Source organism: Bombina bombina, chromosome 1, assembly GCF_027579735.1.
Source record: "Bombina bombina isolate aBomBom1 chromosome 1, aBomBom1.pri, whole genome shotgun sequence".
In the NCBI taxonomy this organism is placed as follows: domain Eukaryota; kingdom Metazoa; phylum Chordata; class Amphibia; order Anura; family Bombinatoridae; genus Bombina; species Bombina bombina.
Window position 1 is genome coordinate 1,099,114,023 of NC_069499.1, and position 17,583 is coordinate 1,099,131,605.

The 17,583-nt window shown below is 37.7% G+C and overlaps 1 protein-coding gene across 1 annotated transcript in view; it reads right to left on the reverse strand.

The window, feature by feature from the left end:
• Positions 1–1,484: 1,484 nt before the first annotated feature.
• CPNE1 (copine 1) overlaps positions 1,485–17,583 on the reverse strand; it is a gene marked incomplete at its 5' end in the record, with an annotated part of 53,821 nt that continues 37,722 nt past the window's right edge. The window contains 2 exons of the mRNA XM_053717361.1: positions 1,485–3,033; positions 5,976–6,212. Coding sequence (XP_053573336.1) covers positions 2,917–3,033; positions 5,976–6,212 — 354 coding nt within the window. The remainder of the gene's footprint in view (positions 3,034–5,975; positions 6,213–17,583) is intronic.

The following is a 17,583-nucleotide window of genomic DNA, read 5'->3' on the forward strand; positions in this document are numbered from 1 at the left end:
AAGCAATCGATTTAGCCCATAAAAGTGTCTACCAGTTTTATAGCCCATATTAAGCCCTTTATTCTGTTTGTTTGACTAAGAAAATGGCTTACCGGTCCCCATGAGGGGAAATGACAGCCTTCCAGCATTACATGGTCTTGTCTTGTTAGAAATATGGCTAGTCATACCTTAAGCAGAAAAGTCTGCTAACTGTTTCCCCCAAATGAAGTTACTTCATCTCAACAGTCCTATGTGGAAACAGCAATCGATTTTAGTTACTGTCTGCTAAAATCATCTTCCTCTCACAGAAATCTTCATCCTTTTCTGTTTCAGAGTAAATAGTACATACCAGCACTATTTTAAAATAACAAACACTTGATAGAAGAATAAAAAACTACATTTAAACACCAAAAAACTCTTAACCATCTCCATGGAGATGTTGCCTGTGCAACGGCAAAGAGAATGACTGGGGTGGGCGGAGCCTAGGAGGGACTATATGGCCAGCTTTGCTGGGACTCTTTGCCATTTCCTGTTGGGGAAGAGATATTCCCACAAGTAAGGATGACGCCGTGGACCGGACACACCAATGTTGGAGAAAGTTGAATTGTTGACATACTAATACAAATATTGAATACATTTTATTTCTTTTTAGATAAAGAAAATCTTCTAACAATATTTATTTTAATTCAATTTGTATAATAATTTTGTATATTATTCTTAACCTTTTCTTGTGTTATCAGATTTACATGTGCATTTCGTTATCCATTGGGTAAACAAATGACAAAAATGGCCAGTTTGCAGCAATTTGCTCTTTCTGCCCCAAAACTTATTAGTAAAAATACAATATATAAATATATCTGTGTACATACAGATATTTTTGTTTTGCCCTTTTTTTCCAAATAAATCCAGCTCTGGAAAGAGTTTAATGTCACAGACTTCAGGCATTTTATGAATTAATTTGCCTAACAAATAAAAAAATGCACATTTCTAAAATGTACTTCTTTCACTTGGTCTCTGTGCACACTCTGGAGCCTACCTCAGTATGTTCTCATGGAAAGGGGCTAGGTTTCAACAAAAGATATCAAAGGGAAAGAAGTAAATTGAAAAGTTTTTTTTTATTATTTAAAAATGGTGTACACTTGTCTAAAGCATGAAAGCTTTATTTGACTTCCATGTCCCTTTTAAAAACAAACTGAGAACAAGTATAATATAATATATTATATATATATATATATATAATATATAGGTATATAGACAAAATGTTTAATTGCCAAGCAAAGCCAACAAGTAAGCATGCCATCAAATTTTAGGACCCCTACAACCCAGAAATCTTGCAGAATAGATAAGTTTCTGTTTTCTCTTCTGGCATCAGATAAAACAATACAAATAGCTTATTAATTAATATGGGTTACCTTTCATTTTTCTATTTAGCCTCCTCATTTCCTGAAGCCTTTTTTTTACTATAGAAAAGGAGCTTTTCACATGCACAAAAAAAGAAACACACACAAGAATTAATCATTTTTATATTTCAATAACTAGTACATACAAAAATGTCCAAAACAATAATAAATGCCGAAAAGGTTACATTTAGGAAATAACTACAGTGTATAAGAACATTTGGTTAATATATTTTTAACAGTGCCATTTTAGTTGCTCAACCCTTTTTATAATTTTTAATGAGTTAAACGCAAGTGCAGTAAAGTGATTAAATAGATCTTTAGTACAATAATATTTAGTTACAACATTGTATTAATAAATTCCCTATGGCAACTGTGTTTAATCCCTCCACAAAGTGATTAATATCCAAGTTCCAGCAGAAGGAGCGCTACAGAGCTTGCCCTGAGCAGGACATGGCTGTAGTCGTCAGCTACAATTTTATGCCACTCCTGATTGGTTGTATGCAGTGTCCTGCTCAAGAGGCACAATGCATTGCAGCTCCTAAAAATGACTTTAGCTACCCAGCAAAGGAGTTAAACTTAATGTATAAGAGCATTTAATTATTGAGCTAACATGTCCCTTTAACTGGGCATAATGGAATGATGCAAATAAACTTTGGTAGTGTCCAAAGATGTTGTGCCTTGTACCTCTTTAATTGCATATAAGAAAGTAACAGATTAAGAAGTTTAAAGATTTGGCTTCAATTGCAAGACTATATAATCTCAAGGCACAAATGCTCAAAAAGCATTGAATTGTAAACTACAAAAATAAAGGCTCTGCAAAATAAGGCACATGCAAACCCTGGAATCCAGCATAACAAAATGTAGGCATTATTACCTCAAGAGCTACGGCTGCAGCAAAATAAGGGTACATTTATCCCTTCAAGCTTGAAAAAGGTGAACAAGTTATCAACTACTTCCTTGCATGCTGTAAAATGGTCTGTACAGACTTATTTGCAATAGGGGTGGGTTGTTAAAGTGTTTGTGCGCATATAAACTCTGCCAAGTTGATAGTAATCTCTCTATATGGACCCATTAAGTACTTAGCAACTACAATATATATGGGTATTGGATTACTTAAATGTAAATACAATAAAAAGGGAAAAAACAACTATAAATGTAAGAAAGGTGGATTGGGCAATTCAGCAGCGTAGTTTAGAATGGCCAGCCTTTCCACTTGGCAAAGTCATTATCTGTAGTATATAAACATAAAAAAAATTGTAACAATAAGAACAGCATCTTCAAATGTGAGGAGTATCAATATGGTGTCCCATGCTTTGATGCTCTGCACTACCTTCCTTAGTCTACAATTATAACAGAACACTGAGTTGTACAGACCTAAAAAAAAAAAAAAAAGTGTGGTTCTGCCATCTGTCTATAGTAAGTCACCATTTCCCCCAAAGAGCAAGTGGAACAAAACAAAGTGTTATATCTTGCATTTCATCATCTTCTTGGTTCTGAAAGGACATTTTCCTGGAGCCGTACGTATAATATTCACTGCCTATGCTTGGGTCTGTGGTGGAGGCTTTATTGGGGCTAGACCAAGCAATTTAAAATAAGAAACCAGCTGCTTGGGAACCTCAGCCAGAACTGCCTGGGTAAGAGCTTCTCGTGGAGCCTAGAAAAGAAAAAAAAGATATTTTCATAAAAAAAAATGCACAGCCATTTTCTATTTTCAATGTTGTACTTATTTGATCACGCATTTATAATAAAGCCCCTGCAGATCTAGGGCACAAATACTCAATTTCCTGCATTTCCTCACAAATGTAAGTGCTCTAATCATTTGCCAGCATGGCTGCACACTGTGGAGTAAACAATATGTAACTAATCATAAAGGAAAAGAATAGATTTATTTATTGTTTTGTGTTTGCCTTTTGGTTAGGATGGGGCCTTGTTATCTGCCTTTGTAAATCTCTCAAGAACCAGAAGGTTCTGGTATCATACTACCTGTAGATTATGTTAAGGCATCCTCTACTAGAGCTAAACATATTGTAGCTAGACAAATTCAGCTTTGTGATGCTTGCTGTGATTTCAGAGGTGAATATATATATATATATATAGTCCTAAAATACATGGTAGCCCATGAAGTTGTGAAAAGGTTGACCAACATCTGATTAAAAATCTTCTCTGATCAAACATCTAAGGGTTTTTTAAATGTTATGTGGCAATATTTATTGTTTGGGTAAAAGGTTTAAATATATCCAACTAGCAATTTAATCATTTAAGTGACATGAAAATCAAATTTTTCTTTCATGATTCAGCTAGAGCATACAATTTTAAACAACTTTCCAATTTACTTTTATTATCCAACTTCAGCGTAATTTTTCTAGTATCCTTCGTTGAAAAGAATACCTAGGTAGACTAAGAAGCTGGGAGCAAGCAGCTGATTGGTGACTATAAATATATACCTCTTTTCATTGGTTTACTAATGTGTCCAGCTAGCTCCTAGTAGTGAATTGCTGCTCCTTAAGTAAAGAATACCAAGGGAATGAAGAAAAACTTATAATAGAAGTAAACTGGAAAGTTGTTGCAACATAAATGTTCTATCTGAATCATGAAAAAAAAAAAAAAAGAATTGGGTTTTGCGTCCCTTTAAATGAAAACAGACAAATTTAAGATTTTAAAATGCTTCAGTAACATTACAATTTTACACTTTGGTATGGCAGCCATGTCTGGACACAGAAATGTGCACTCTGCCTTGAGGGACATTTAATCTACGATTAAGGCACTTCAGCCAAAACGCGTCACATGAGAGGCTGACAGCACACTTCTTGTCTTGCAGTTTTTAGTTTGCTGTTATTCCTGATGGAAGACAAATAAAGGATTTGTACCTATTGCCTGGAGGCACTCTGGTTTTCTTTATGCTCTGGACATTTAATCCACTGTTAATCTACAAATTCCTCAAGCTATAAGTGCTTTCTCTTAAAGGATAATGTCCCTATTCTAATATCACCTGAACATTTTATTTCTCATAGAAGTATAGTACATCGTTAACTTGACTTTGGATAGATGGAATAGAAAAGCCTAGGCCACCACAAACAAACCCACCCATGGCTCAGTTTCTGAGGGATCAGACTACTGTACTGTCCTGCATTTACCCAAACAACTGCAGAGATAGTAAACCAGAGGAGTGGGGACTTGACTACCATGGAAATTGAGGAGGGGGGAGGTTCCCATACACCACCTTCTGTACTAGAACCTACACTTAGACTGGTTATCACCCTGGAAGGTGAGCAGGTAGAGACAAGTGGGACTGAGTGGAGAATTCCAGATCATCTGTGCTGTTATTAACTGGTCACTTGCTTATTTCCACTATTGAGATTTAATAAAGAAGTCTCACTGCATCCCCTTTTCTTGAACTAGACTCAGCATGTGAATCTTTTGATCCAAGGGGAACTTCTAACTGGGGACTGATAGGGACCATCGGAGCTCACACTTATCCCTACTTTATCCTACTTATTCATTACTCACCAACCTTTACTAGCGATCAATAGGGACTACCTAGCTGAAGCTCTGGTGCGGGGTAGAGAAAATGGCTGACTTTTGTTTAGGTTTGCCACAACAGTAATATTTTTTTTCTTGCATATGGTATCCTTATGTTTAATTGGTATCCTTATGTTTAATTGTTATCCTCCATGGTATGTGTCTCCCTTCTGAGCTGACAGTTTAGGTTTATATTTCCTCACTAATATATTGATATTATTTACTTAGACATCATCACATCTTTATACAGAGAGGACTACTCTCACTAATTATTATTGCATATATCAGACTATGTTGCAACCCTAAACAATGCCCTTCAATATTTCAGAAATAACTAGCTTTTACTAGAGTACCTTCAGTAGTCTGTGCAGTGATGACCTAATATCTGTAACCTCCTCAGTTTTGTTAGCCTTCATAGATTTGACATTGATCCCAATATTGGTTCAAATATAATCAGGCACATTTTTACACATTTTGATTGACTCTCCTTTTTGCTATGGTAAGTCCTAATGTGATCTTAAGAGTTAGGAATGGATAATAACTGGGGGACCTGCTTTTACTATGCATATTGTGCTACCAAAATACCTTCTCATAGCAATTATACACAATTGTAATAGTTAGGGTCCATAGATGGCCCATTTTACTTTTGGGACCAATATTCTTCACCTTTATCCCAACAATATCAAGGGGGTTCAAAAGTAGCCTCAATCTTGCAGAAGGATCACTATTTCACAGGGAGGGATAATAATTTATTTTCCATATTTGCATATGGTATTCTTGACCGTTATTATATAATATATTGATTTTCTGTTAATATGGCTTTGCTGGTCTACTGATTAAAATGTCTAATATATTTGCCTCACCATTCTGTATAGATATAAGAACTTGCTCATCTACCTTACATGTATTCTATTTGTAAGACAAACAAAAAAAAAAAAAAATTTTTTTTTTCTCAAACTCAATATGGTTCAGAACTACTATGGATGGAAGAAATAACCCATGTTTTGTAGGTAAAAAAAAACTTTCAACCCCCATTCTATAGTTAAATAGTTAATGCATGGGAGAAATTCTGCTCACATTCTGAAACTGTTGGAAAGGCACAAACTGGACAATGTCTCTGGCAGCTGTTTCCCCATTTGAAGATTTAAGGACTCCATTATCTCCATCCAGGAATTCCATGGCCTTAAAATCTGCATTTCCCACTCCGATGATTATGATGGACATAGGCAGTTTTGAGGCCTGCACAATGGCGTTTCGTGTTTCATTGAGATCCGTGATTTCACCATCAGTGATGATCAGAAGCACAAAGTATTGCTAGGGACACAACAGAAAAAAAGTAATTCATTTTTATTTAAAAGATAGAAATACATTGAAACTTCCCGTTATTGGGACTAACCCCCCCCCCCCCAAAATTAAAAAAAAAAATCAACATTATCTTTCTTACAGGACAGGCAAATATTAATAGCTATAACAGACTCTTAAAGTGCCTGCTTACAAAGTAAAAGATTATAGGAATATTCTATATAAGAAAGTATTAGTTATCTTGAGGGTTTGGGAGTGATCTATATTACTGGCCATAGAACAGGCCACTCAGCTGCTGTTCGTTCCTGGCAGACAGCTTCTATTTCTGTTTGTATTAAGACCCTGGGAAAGTCTCCCTAAGGTTGATGGGGAAAACCAGACGTGGACTTGCCCAATGTGTTTAGAGAGATGTAGCTGAACCTCAATGACAAGGCCCAAAGGAGGCAGAAACGATTGCCTGAGGTTGCCATTTTCCTTGTTCAGAAGAGAATAGTATGGTGTTTCGGGGCTGGACTGACCTTCTTAGGTGGGATTAGACTGATATTCTTCAGGAAAGTTTTCTTATTTGAAAAGCGCAATAGGGCTAAAAGAAACTCCCAGGTGCTAACCATGCCACAGAACAAGCTACTGAGCTGTTAGTTCCTGGCAGACTGCTTTTCTTTCTGTTTGTATTTATAGCACTGGTCTACTACCAAAGCATGTTCTGGAAGATTACTATGGTGCTCTTAGAGAGCTTATGACATCAGTGCCAGTGACTAGAAGCTTAGGCTGCTGCAGAGAGACTGTTAGTTACTATGTTAACAATATTGATAATAGAAGTAAATTGGAAAATTTAAAACGTCATGCCCAATCAATGTAAGTTTAATTTTGATTTTACTTTACTGTCCTCTTAAATCAGGATAAGATAAGTGTACCCTAAGCTGTTGGAGAATAATTTCTGGGAATTGTAACCATTTGACTTTCAGAGAACCTGTTCTTAGGTTTAAATAGCTTGTGTTTGATTGTGAAATTGTTTGAAAACCATAAACTACAATTGTGAAGGTTTTATGAAAAAAACAAACATTTGAATGCAAGAATACTACAATAAAGAAGAACATGCCATCCCAGAGTTAAAAGGAACAAAAAACAGTCAATAAAAAAAAGACTAGGACATAAAAAAAAGTGTGTGCAACCCCATTTTTTTTTTTTTTTTTTTTTTGTTTCTCACTGAAATAATTTGCAAAAAAACACAGGTAATGGAACTACATGCACAGCTAGGTTGGCACCTGGGGCATTTGGGTGCGGATCTCTGTCATTTTTATAGCAGAAACTCAGTGTACTATTATGTGCTTTGCAATGAGAGTGTCATCGGAAAACAAGATTTTTATTTTTACTTTAATAATAAAAATAAAAAATACACGCAGACCTCCACCTAAATGGAAATTAGAAACTTTAATTTAGTCTAAAGTCAATCCCTTCAGATGCATATACACAGTATTCCTCCTTTTTACAAAAACAGGAAAAAAACAAGTCCTTCGACTGCAGGTTCGCACAAGCAAAACTGTAGTCAGAGCACTGCTTTCCTGCCCTGTTCCCCACCTCTTAGGTGGAGAATTTCAATCTCCCCAGTCTCTTCTGATTGGAGCACTCGTGAACAATGGGAAATGCAGGCAGTTAACTGCTGCCCACCAGAGGAGACCCCGAGCGGACTGGGGTAAATATGTTCAACACAAAGGGCTCAATTTATCATTCAGGGGCGATTCTAGTAAATAAGAGAACTGCAAGAAATTCAAGGCTCAGGAAATACTATAATTTCCATTTCATACCACTATTATACATGCACTTCAAAGTATTGATAACTATGTTCTAGTTCAAGACTCTTATTCAAGAGCAACACAAAATCTAGTAGCATTAATTAACCGACTCTTCAGTTTCATGATCTCTTACATTGGTTTAAAACTGAAACGTCTGAATCCCTCCAATCTCAAAAAGTTGTAAAACCAGGATTTTTTTGATAAGAGTAATATTTACAAAAAATCCTCCTCAATATATATGAACGAAAAAAATTGTTTAACAAAAAAAAAATGTATTTCCTACAAGTCACACAGAAAAAAACTGCATAAGGCAAATCTTATAACTTTGACCTTATAGTAGCCGTTTTAAAAGTATTTAAAAAGGACCCCAGAATTTTCTCTCATTATTCAGATATAGTAAACTATTTTAAACAACTTACAAATTTACTTCTATTATCAAATTTGATTCATTCATTTGGTATCCTTTGTTGAAGAAGCAACATTGCACTACTGGGAGCTAGCTGAGCACATCAGGCAATCTAACGAGAAAAACATAATTTATGTAAGAACTTACCTGATAAATTCATTTCTTTCATATTAACAAGAGTCCATGAGCTAGTGACGTATGGGATATACATTCCTACCAGGAGGGGCAAAGTTTCCCAAACCTTAAAATGCCTATAAATACACCCCTCACCACACCCACAAATCAGTTTAACGAATAGCCAAGAAGTGGGGTGATAAGAAAAAAAGTGCGAAGCATATAAAATAAGGAATTGGAATAATTGTGCTTTATACAAAAAAATCATAACCACCACAAAAAAGGGTGGGCCTCATGGACTCTTGTTAATATGAAAGAAATGAATTTATCAGGTAAGTTCTTACATAAATTATGTTTTCTTTCATGTAATTAACAAGAGTCCATGAGCTAGGGACGTATGGGATAATGACTACCCAAGATGTGGATCTTTCCACACAAGAGTCACTAGAGAGGGAGGGATAAAATAAAGACAGCCAATTCCTGCTGAAAATAATCCACACCCAAAATAAAGTTTAACAAAAAACATAAGCAGAAGATTCAAACTGAAACCGCTGCCTGAAGAACTTTTCTACCAAAAACTGCTTCAGAAGAAGAAAATACATCAAAATGGTAGAATTTAGTAAAAGTATGCAAAGAGGACCAAGTTGCTGCTTTGCAGATCTGGTCAACCGAAGCTTCATTCCTAAACGCCCAGGAAGTAGATACTGACCTAGTAGAATGAGCTGTAATTCTCTGAGGCGGAATTTTACCCGACTCAACATAGGCAAGATGAATTAAAGATTTCAACCAAGATGCCAAAGAAATGGCAGAAGCTTTCTGGCCTTTCCTAGAACCGGAAAAGATAACAAATAGACTAGAAGTCTTACGGAAAGATTTCGTAGCTTCAACATAATATTTCAAAGCTCTAACAACATCCAAAGAATGCAACGATTTCTCCTTAGAATTCTTAGGATTAGGACATAATGAAGGAACCACAATTTCTCTACTAATGTTGTTGGAATTCACAACTTTAGGTAAAAATTCAAAAGAAGTTCGCAACACCGCCTTATCCTGATGAAAAATCAGAAAAGGAGACTCACAAGAAAGAGCAGATAATTCAGAAACTCTTCTAGCAGAAGAGATGGCCAAAAGGAACAAAACTTTCCAAGAAAGTAATTTAATGTCCAATGAATGCATAGGTTCAAACGGAGGAGCTTGAAGAAGCAAAATTCGAGATACTTCTTTCATAGCCAGAGGACTGTGAGTCCCTCCTTGATGATTGATGTATGCCACAGTTGTGACATTGTCTGTCTGAAAACAAATGAACGATTCTCTCTTCAGAAGAGGCCAAAACTGAAGAGCTCTGAAAATTGCACGGAGTTCCAAGATATTGATCGGTAATCTCACCTCCTGAGATTCCCAAACTCCTTGTGCCGTCAGAGATCCCCACACAGCTCCCCAACCTGTGAGACTTGCATCTGTTGAAATTACAGTCCAGGTCGGAAGAACAAAAGAAGCCCCCTGAATTAAACGAAGGTGATCTGTCCACCACGTTAGAGAGTGTCGAACAATCGGTTTTAAAGATATTAATTGATATATCTTCGTGTAATCCCTGCACCATTGGTTCAGCATACAGAGCTGAAGAGGTCGCATGTGAAAACGAGCAAAGGGGATCGCGTCCGATGCAGCAGTCATAAGACCTAGAATTTCCATGCATAAGGCTACCGAAGGGAATGATTGAGACTGAAGGTTTCGACAAGCTGTAATCACTTTTAGACGTCTCTTGTCTGTTAAAGACAGAGTCATGGACACTGAATCTATCTGGAAACCCAGAAAGGTTACCCTTGTTTGAGGAATCAAAGAACTTTTTGGTAAATTGATCCTCCAACCATGATCTTGAAGAAACAACACAAGTCGATTCGTATGAGACTCTGCTAAATGTAAAGACTGAGCAAGTACCAAGATATCGTCCAAATAAGGAAATACCACAATACCCTGTTCTCTGATTACAGACAGAAGGGCACCGAGAATCTTTGTGAAAATTCTTGGAGCTGTAGCAAGGCCAAACGGTAGAGCCACAAATTGGTAATGCTTGTCTAGAAAAGAGAATCTCAGGAACTGATAATGATCTGGATGAATCGGAATATGCAGATATGCATCCTGTAAATCTATTGTGGACATATAATTCCCTTGCTGAACAAAAGGCAATATAGTCCTTACAGTTACCATCTTGAACGTTGGTATCCTTACATAACGATTCAATAATTTTAGATCCAGAACTGGTCTGAAGGAATTCTCCTTCTTTGGTACAATGAAGAGATTTGAATAAAACCCCATCCCCTGTTCCGGAATTGGAACTGGCATAATTACTCCAGCCAACTCTAGATCTGAAACACAATTCAGAAATGCTTGAGCTTTCACTGGATTTACTGGGACACGGGAAAGAAAAAATCTCTTTGCAGGAGGTCTCATCTTGAAACCAATTCTGTACCCTTCTGAAACAATGTTCTGAATCCAAAGATTGTGAACAGAATTGATCCAAATTTCTTTGAAAAAACGTAACCTGCCCCCTACCAGCCGAACTGGAATGAGGGCCGTACCTTCATGTGAACTTAGAAGCAGGCTTTGCCTTTCTAGCAGGCTTGGATTTATTCCAGACTGGAGATGGTTTCCAAACTGAAACTGCTCCTGAGGACGAAGGATCAGGCTTTTGTTCTTTGTTGAAACGAAAGGAACGAAAACGATTGTTAGCCCTGTTTTTACCTTTAGATCTTTTATCCTGTGGTAAAAAAGTTCCTTTCCCACCAGTAACAGTTGAAATAATAGAATCCAACTGAGAACCAAATAATTTGTTTCCCTGGAAAGAAATGGAAAGTAGAGTTGATTTAGAAGCCATATCAGCATTCCAGGTCTTAAGCCATAAAGCTCTTCTGGCTAAGATAGCCAGAGACATAAACCTAACATCAACTCTAATAATATCAAAAATGGCATCACAGATAAAATTATTAGCATGCTGGAGAAGAATAATAATATCATGAGAATCACGATTTGTTACTTGTTGCGCTAGAGTTTCCAACCAAAAAGTTGAAGCTGCAGCAACATCAGCCAATGATATAGCAGGTCTAAGAAGATTACCTGAACATAGATAAGCTTTTCTTAGAAAAGATTCAATTTTTCTATCTAAAGGATCCTTAAACGAGGTACCATCTGACGTAGGAATGGTAGTACGTTTAGCAAGGGTAGAAATAGCCCCATCAACTTTAGGGATTTTGTCCCAAAATTCTAACCTGTCAGGCGGAACAGGATATAATTGCTTAAAACGTTTAGAAGGAGTAAATGAATTACCCAATTTATCCCATTCCTTGGAAATTACTGCAGAAATAGCATTAGGAACAGGAAAGACTTCTGGAATAACCGCAGGAGCTTTAAAAACCTTATCCAAACGTATAGAATTAGTATCAAGAGGACTAGAATCCTCTATTTCTAAAGCAATTAGTACTTCTTTAAGTAAAGAGCGAATAAATTCCATCTTAAATAAATATGAAGATTTATCAGCATCAATCTCTGAGATAGAATCCTCTGAACCAGAAGAGTCCAAAGAATCAGAATGATGGTGTTCATTTAAAAATTCATCTGTAGAGAGAGAAGATTTAAAAGACTTTTTACGTTTACTAGAAGGAGAAATAACAGACAAAGCCTTCTTTATGGATTCAGAAACAAAATCTCTTATGTTATCAGGAACATTCTGCACCTTAGATGTTGAGGGAACTGCAACAGGCAATGGTACATCACTAAAGGAAATATTATCTGCTTTAACAAGTTTGTCATGACAATTATTACAAACAACAGCTGGAGGAATAGCTACCAAAAGTTTACAGCAGATACACTTAGCTTTGGTAGATCCAGCAGGCAGTGGTTTTCCTGTAGTATCTTCTGGCTCAGATGCAACGTGAGACATCTTGCAATATGTAAGAGAAAAAACAACATATAAAGCAAAATAGATCAAATTCCTTATAAGACAGTTTCAGGAATGGGAAAAAATGCCAAATATCAAGCTTCTAGCAACCAGAAGCAAATGAAAAATGAGACTGAAATAATGTGGAGACAAAAGCGACGCCCATATTTTTTAGCGCCAAATAAGACGCCCACATTATTTGGCGCCTAAATGCTTTTGGCGCCAAAAATGACGCCACATCCGGAACGCCGACATTTTTGGCGCAAAATAACGTCAAAAAATGACGCAACTTCCGGCGACACGTATGACGCCGGAAACGGAAAAGAATTTTTGCGCCAAAAAAGTCCGCGCCAAGAATGACGCAATAAAATGAAGCATTTTCAGCCCCCGCGAGCCTAACAGCCCACAGGGAAAAAAGTCAAATTTTTGAGGTAAGAAAAATATGATAATTCAATGCATCATCCCAAATATGAAACTGACTGTCTGAAAATAAGGAAAGTTAAACATTCTGAGTCAAGGCAAATAAATGTTTGAATACATATATTTAGAACTTTATAAATAAAGTGCCCAACCATAGCTTAGAGTGTCACAGAAAATAAGACTTACTTACCCCAGGACACTCATCTACATGTTTGTAGAAAGCCAAACCAGTACTGAAACGAGAATCAGTAGAGGTAATGGTAAATATAAGAGTATATCGTCGATCTGAAAAGGGAGGTAAGAGATGAATCTCTACGACCGATAACAGAGAACCTTATGAAATAGACCCCGTAGAAGGAGATCACTGCATTCAATAGGCAATACTCTCTTCACATCCCTCTGACATTCACTGCACGCTGAGAGGAAAACCGGGCTCCAACTTGCTGCGGAGCGCATATCAACGTAGAATCTAGCACAAACTTACTTCACCACCTCCCTTGGAGGCAAAGTTTGTAAAACTGATTTGTGGGTGTGGTGAGGGGTGTATTTATAGGCATTTTAAGGTTTGGGAAACTTTGCCCCTCCTGGTAGGAATGTATATCCCATACGTCACTAGCTCATGGACTCTTGTTAATTACATGAAAGAAATATATATACGGAAGCAGCCAGCTCCTAGTAGTGCACTGTTGCTCCCGAGTCTACCTAGGTATAGGTTTCAAATAAGAATACCAAACGATTTAAGCAAATTAGATAACAGAATAAACTGGAAATTTGAATGTAAAATTTTGGGTTTCATTTCTCTTTACCCAATAGGCACAACTGCTGTAGCAGGGTAACTACTCATCACACTTGTTTTTCCTCCTGTACCTGCAGCTCTCTTTAAATCCATTCTCCTATTTAACCTATTACATAAGTGTTTTCCTGGACACTTATGAGTTATATATGCTGCAGGGAGGAACATGGATAGTGCCCGAGCACAGCACATGAATAATGCCCCTGGACAGCAGTATCCATGTTCCTCCCTGCAGCATGTGTAACTCTCAAGTGTCCAGGAAAACATGGCCAAGGTGGCAACCCTAAACACAAGTCTTCTTGCATCATGTGACAGAAGCAGTGGACTTTAACAGATCAGTGATGTCACCAGCTTTTTGATAACGATCTTGTACTTTGTACAACACAGCTTAAAAAGTTTCATAGCAGATTAAAAAAAGCAATGCAAAAAGATACAGCTCTTGCTCTATATAGTGCAGCTAAACTGAAGAGCATGATACAGTTTGTCAAAAAGACAAGTGTCACTGATCTGTGAATGTGTACTGCTTCTGTCACAGAGTGGAAAAATATTTTATGATGGCAGAGCCCAGTATAAAGATGCAGAGCTTCACTAATCAGCACTTGTAAAGGGTTAACCCTTTGACCACAGCACTTTTCCATTTTCTGTCCGTTTGGGACCAAGGCTATTTTTACATTTTTGTGGTGTTTGTGTTTAGCTGTGATTTTCCTCTTACTCATTTACCGTACCCACACATATTATATAGCGTTTTTCTCCCCATTAAATGGACTCTCTCAAGATATAATTATTTTCATCATATCTTATATTTTACTATAAAAAATTTTTATAAAATATGAGGAAAAAAATTGAAAAAAAAAAAACCACACTTTTTCTAACTTTGACCCCCAAAATCTGTTACACATCTACAACCACCAAAAAACACCCATGCTAAATAGTTTCTAAATTTTGTCCTGAGTTTAGAAATACACAATGTTTACACATTCTTTGCTTTTTTTGTAAGTTATAGGGCCATAAATACAAGTAGCACTTTGCTATTTCCAAACCACTTTTTTTCAAAATTAGCGCTAGTTACATTGGGACACAGATATCTTTCAGGAATCCCTGAATATCTCTTGACATGTATATATCTATATATTTTTTTTAGAAGACATCCCAAAGTATTGATCTAGGCCCATTTTGGCATATTTCATGCCACCATTTCACCGCCAAATGAGATCAAATAAAAATAATTGTTCACTTTTTCACAATTATTTTTCACAAACTTTAGGTTTCTCACTGAAATTATTTGCAAACAACTTTTGCAATTGTGGCACAAATGGTTTTAAATGCTTCTCTGGGATCCCCTTTGTTCATAAATAGCAGACACATATGGCTTTGGCATTTTTTTTGGTAATTAGAAGGCCGCTAAATGCCACTGCGCACCACACGTGTATTATGCCCAGCAGTGGAGGGGTTAATTAGGGAGCATGTAGGGAGCTTCTAGGGTTAATTTTAGCTTTAGTTTAGTGTAGTAGACAACCCCAAGAATTGATCTAGGCCCCGCTTGGTATATTTCATGCCACCATTTCACCGCCAAATGCGATCAAAAAAAAAAAATCGTTCACTTTTTCACAATTTTAGGTTTCTCACTGAAATTATTTACAAACAGCTTGTGCAATTATGGCACAAATGGTTGTAAAAGCTTCTCTGGGATCCCCTTTGTTTATAAATAGCAGACATATATGGCTTTGGCATTGCTTTTTGGTAATTAGAAGGCCATGAAATGCCGCTTCACATCACATGTGTATTATGTCTAGCAGTAAAGGGGTTAATTAGGTAGCTTGTAGGGAGCTTGCTGGGCTAATTTTAGCTTTAGTGTAGAGATCAGCCTCCCACCTGACACATCAGACCCCCTGATCCCTCCCAAACAGTGCTCTTCCCTCCCCCCCACCCCACAATTGTCCCCGCCATCTTAAGTACTGGCAGAAAGTCTGCCAGTACTAAAATAAAAGGTATTAAAAAAAAAAAAAATTTTTTTTATATATATATATATATATATATATATATATATATATATATATATATATATATATATATTTGTTAGCATATTTACATATGCTCATGTGTAGGATTCCCCCCCAAACAGCTCTCTAACCCTCCCCCTCTACCTTACTGCGAGCCATCTTGGGTACTGGCAGCTGTCTGCCAGTACCCAGTTTCTGCAAAAAAAAAAATGCTTTTTTATTATTTTTATTTATTGTTTTCTTTAGTGTAGCTTCCCCCCCAAAGAACAAGCCCCCTCCACCTCCCAGATCACTTTGATTTTTAAAAAAAAAAAAAGAATTTATGTTTACCTGATAAATTTCTTTCTCCTACGGTGTATCCGGTCCACGGCTTCATCCTTACTTGTGGGATATTCTCAATCCCTACAGGAAGTGGCAAAGAGAGCACACAGCAGAGCTGTCCATATAGCTCCCCTCAGGCTCCGCCCCCCCAGTCATTCGACCGACGGTTAGGAAAAAAGGAGAACCATAGGGTGCAGTGGTGACTGTAGTTTACAAAAAATAAATTTAAACCTGACCAAAATGCCAGGGCGGGCCGTGGACCGGATACACCGTAGGAGAAAGAAATTTATCAGGTAAACATAAATTCTGTTTTCTCCTACATTGGTGTATCCGGTCCACGGCTTCATCCTTACTTGTGGGAACCAATACCAAAGCTTTAGGACACGGATGAAGGGAGGGAACAAGTCAGGTAACCTAAACGGAAGGCACCACTGCTTGTAAAACCCTTCTCCCAAAAATAGCCTCCGAAGAAGCAAAAGTATCGAATTTGTAAAATGTGGCAAACGTATGCAGTGAAGACCAAGTCAATTCAGAAACTCTTCTAGCAGAAGAAATAGCTACTAAAAACAAAACTTTCCAAGATATCTATGGAATGTAGAGGTTCAAACGGAACCCCTTGAACTGAAAGAACTAAATTTAGACTCATGGAGGAGCCACAGGTCTGTAGACAGGCTTGATTCTGACTAAAGCCTGTACAAACGCCTGAATATCTGGCATGGCTGCCAGACGCTTGTGTAACAAGACAGAGCAGATATCTGTCCCTTTAAAGAACTAGCTGACAGACCTTTCTCCAATCCTTCTTGGAGAAAAGATAGTATCCTAATCTTACTCCATGAGTAACCCTTGGATTCGCACCAGCAAAGATATTTCCGCCATATCTTATGGTACATTTTCCTGGTGACAGGCTTTCTAGCCTGGATCAGAGTATCTATAACGGATTCCGAAAACCCACGCTTAGCTAGAATCAAGCGTTCAATCTCCAAGCAGTTAGTTGCAGAGAAACTAGGTTTGGATGTTCGAATGGACCTTGAATTAGAAGGTCCTGCCTCAAAGGCAGCTTCCATGGTGGAACCGATGACCTATTCACCAGGTCTGCATACCAAGTCCTGCGTGGCCATGCAGGAGCTATCAGAATTACCGAAGCCTTCTACTGTTTGATCCTGGCTACTAGCCGGGGGAGAAGGGGAAACGGTGGAAAGACATAAGCTAGATTGAACGACCAAGGCGCTACTAAGGCATCTACCAATGTCGCCTTGGGATCCCTGGACCTGGACTCGTAACGTGTAACTTTGGAGTTCTGACGTGACGCCATCAGATCCAGATCTGGAATGCCCCATAGCTGGGTCAGCTGAGCAAAAACCTCCGGGTGGAGTTCCCACTCCCCCGGATGGAAAGTCTGACGACTAAGATAATCCGCTTCCCAGTTGTCCACTCCTGGGATGTGAATTGCTCATAGATGGCAGGAGTGATCCTCTGCCCATTTGATGATCTTGGATACCTCCCTCATCGCCAGGGAACTCTTTGTTCCCCCCTGATGATTGATGTACGCTACAGTAGTCATGTTGTCCGACTGAAATCTGATGAAATTGGCCTCCGCTAGTT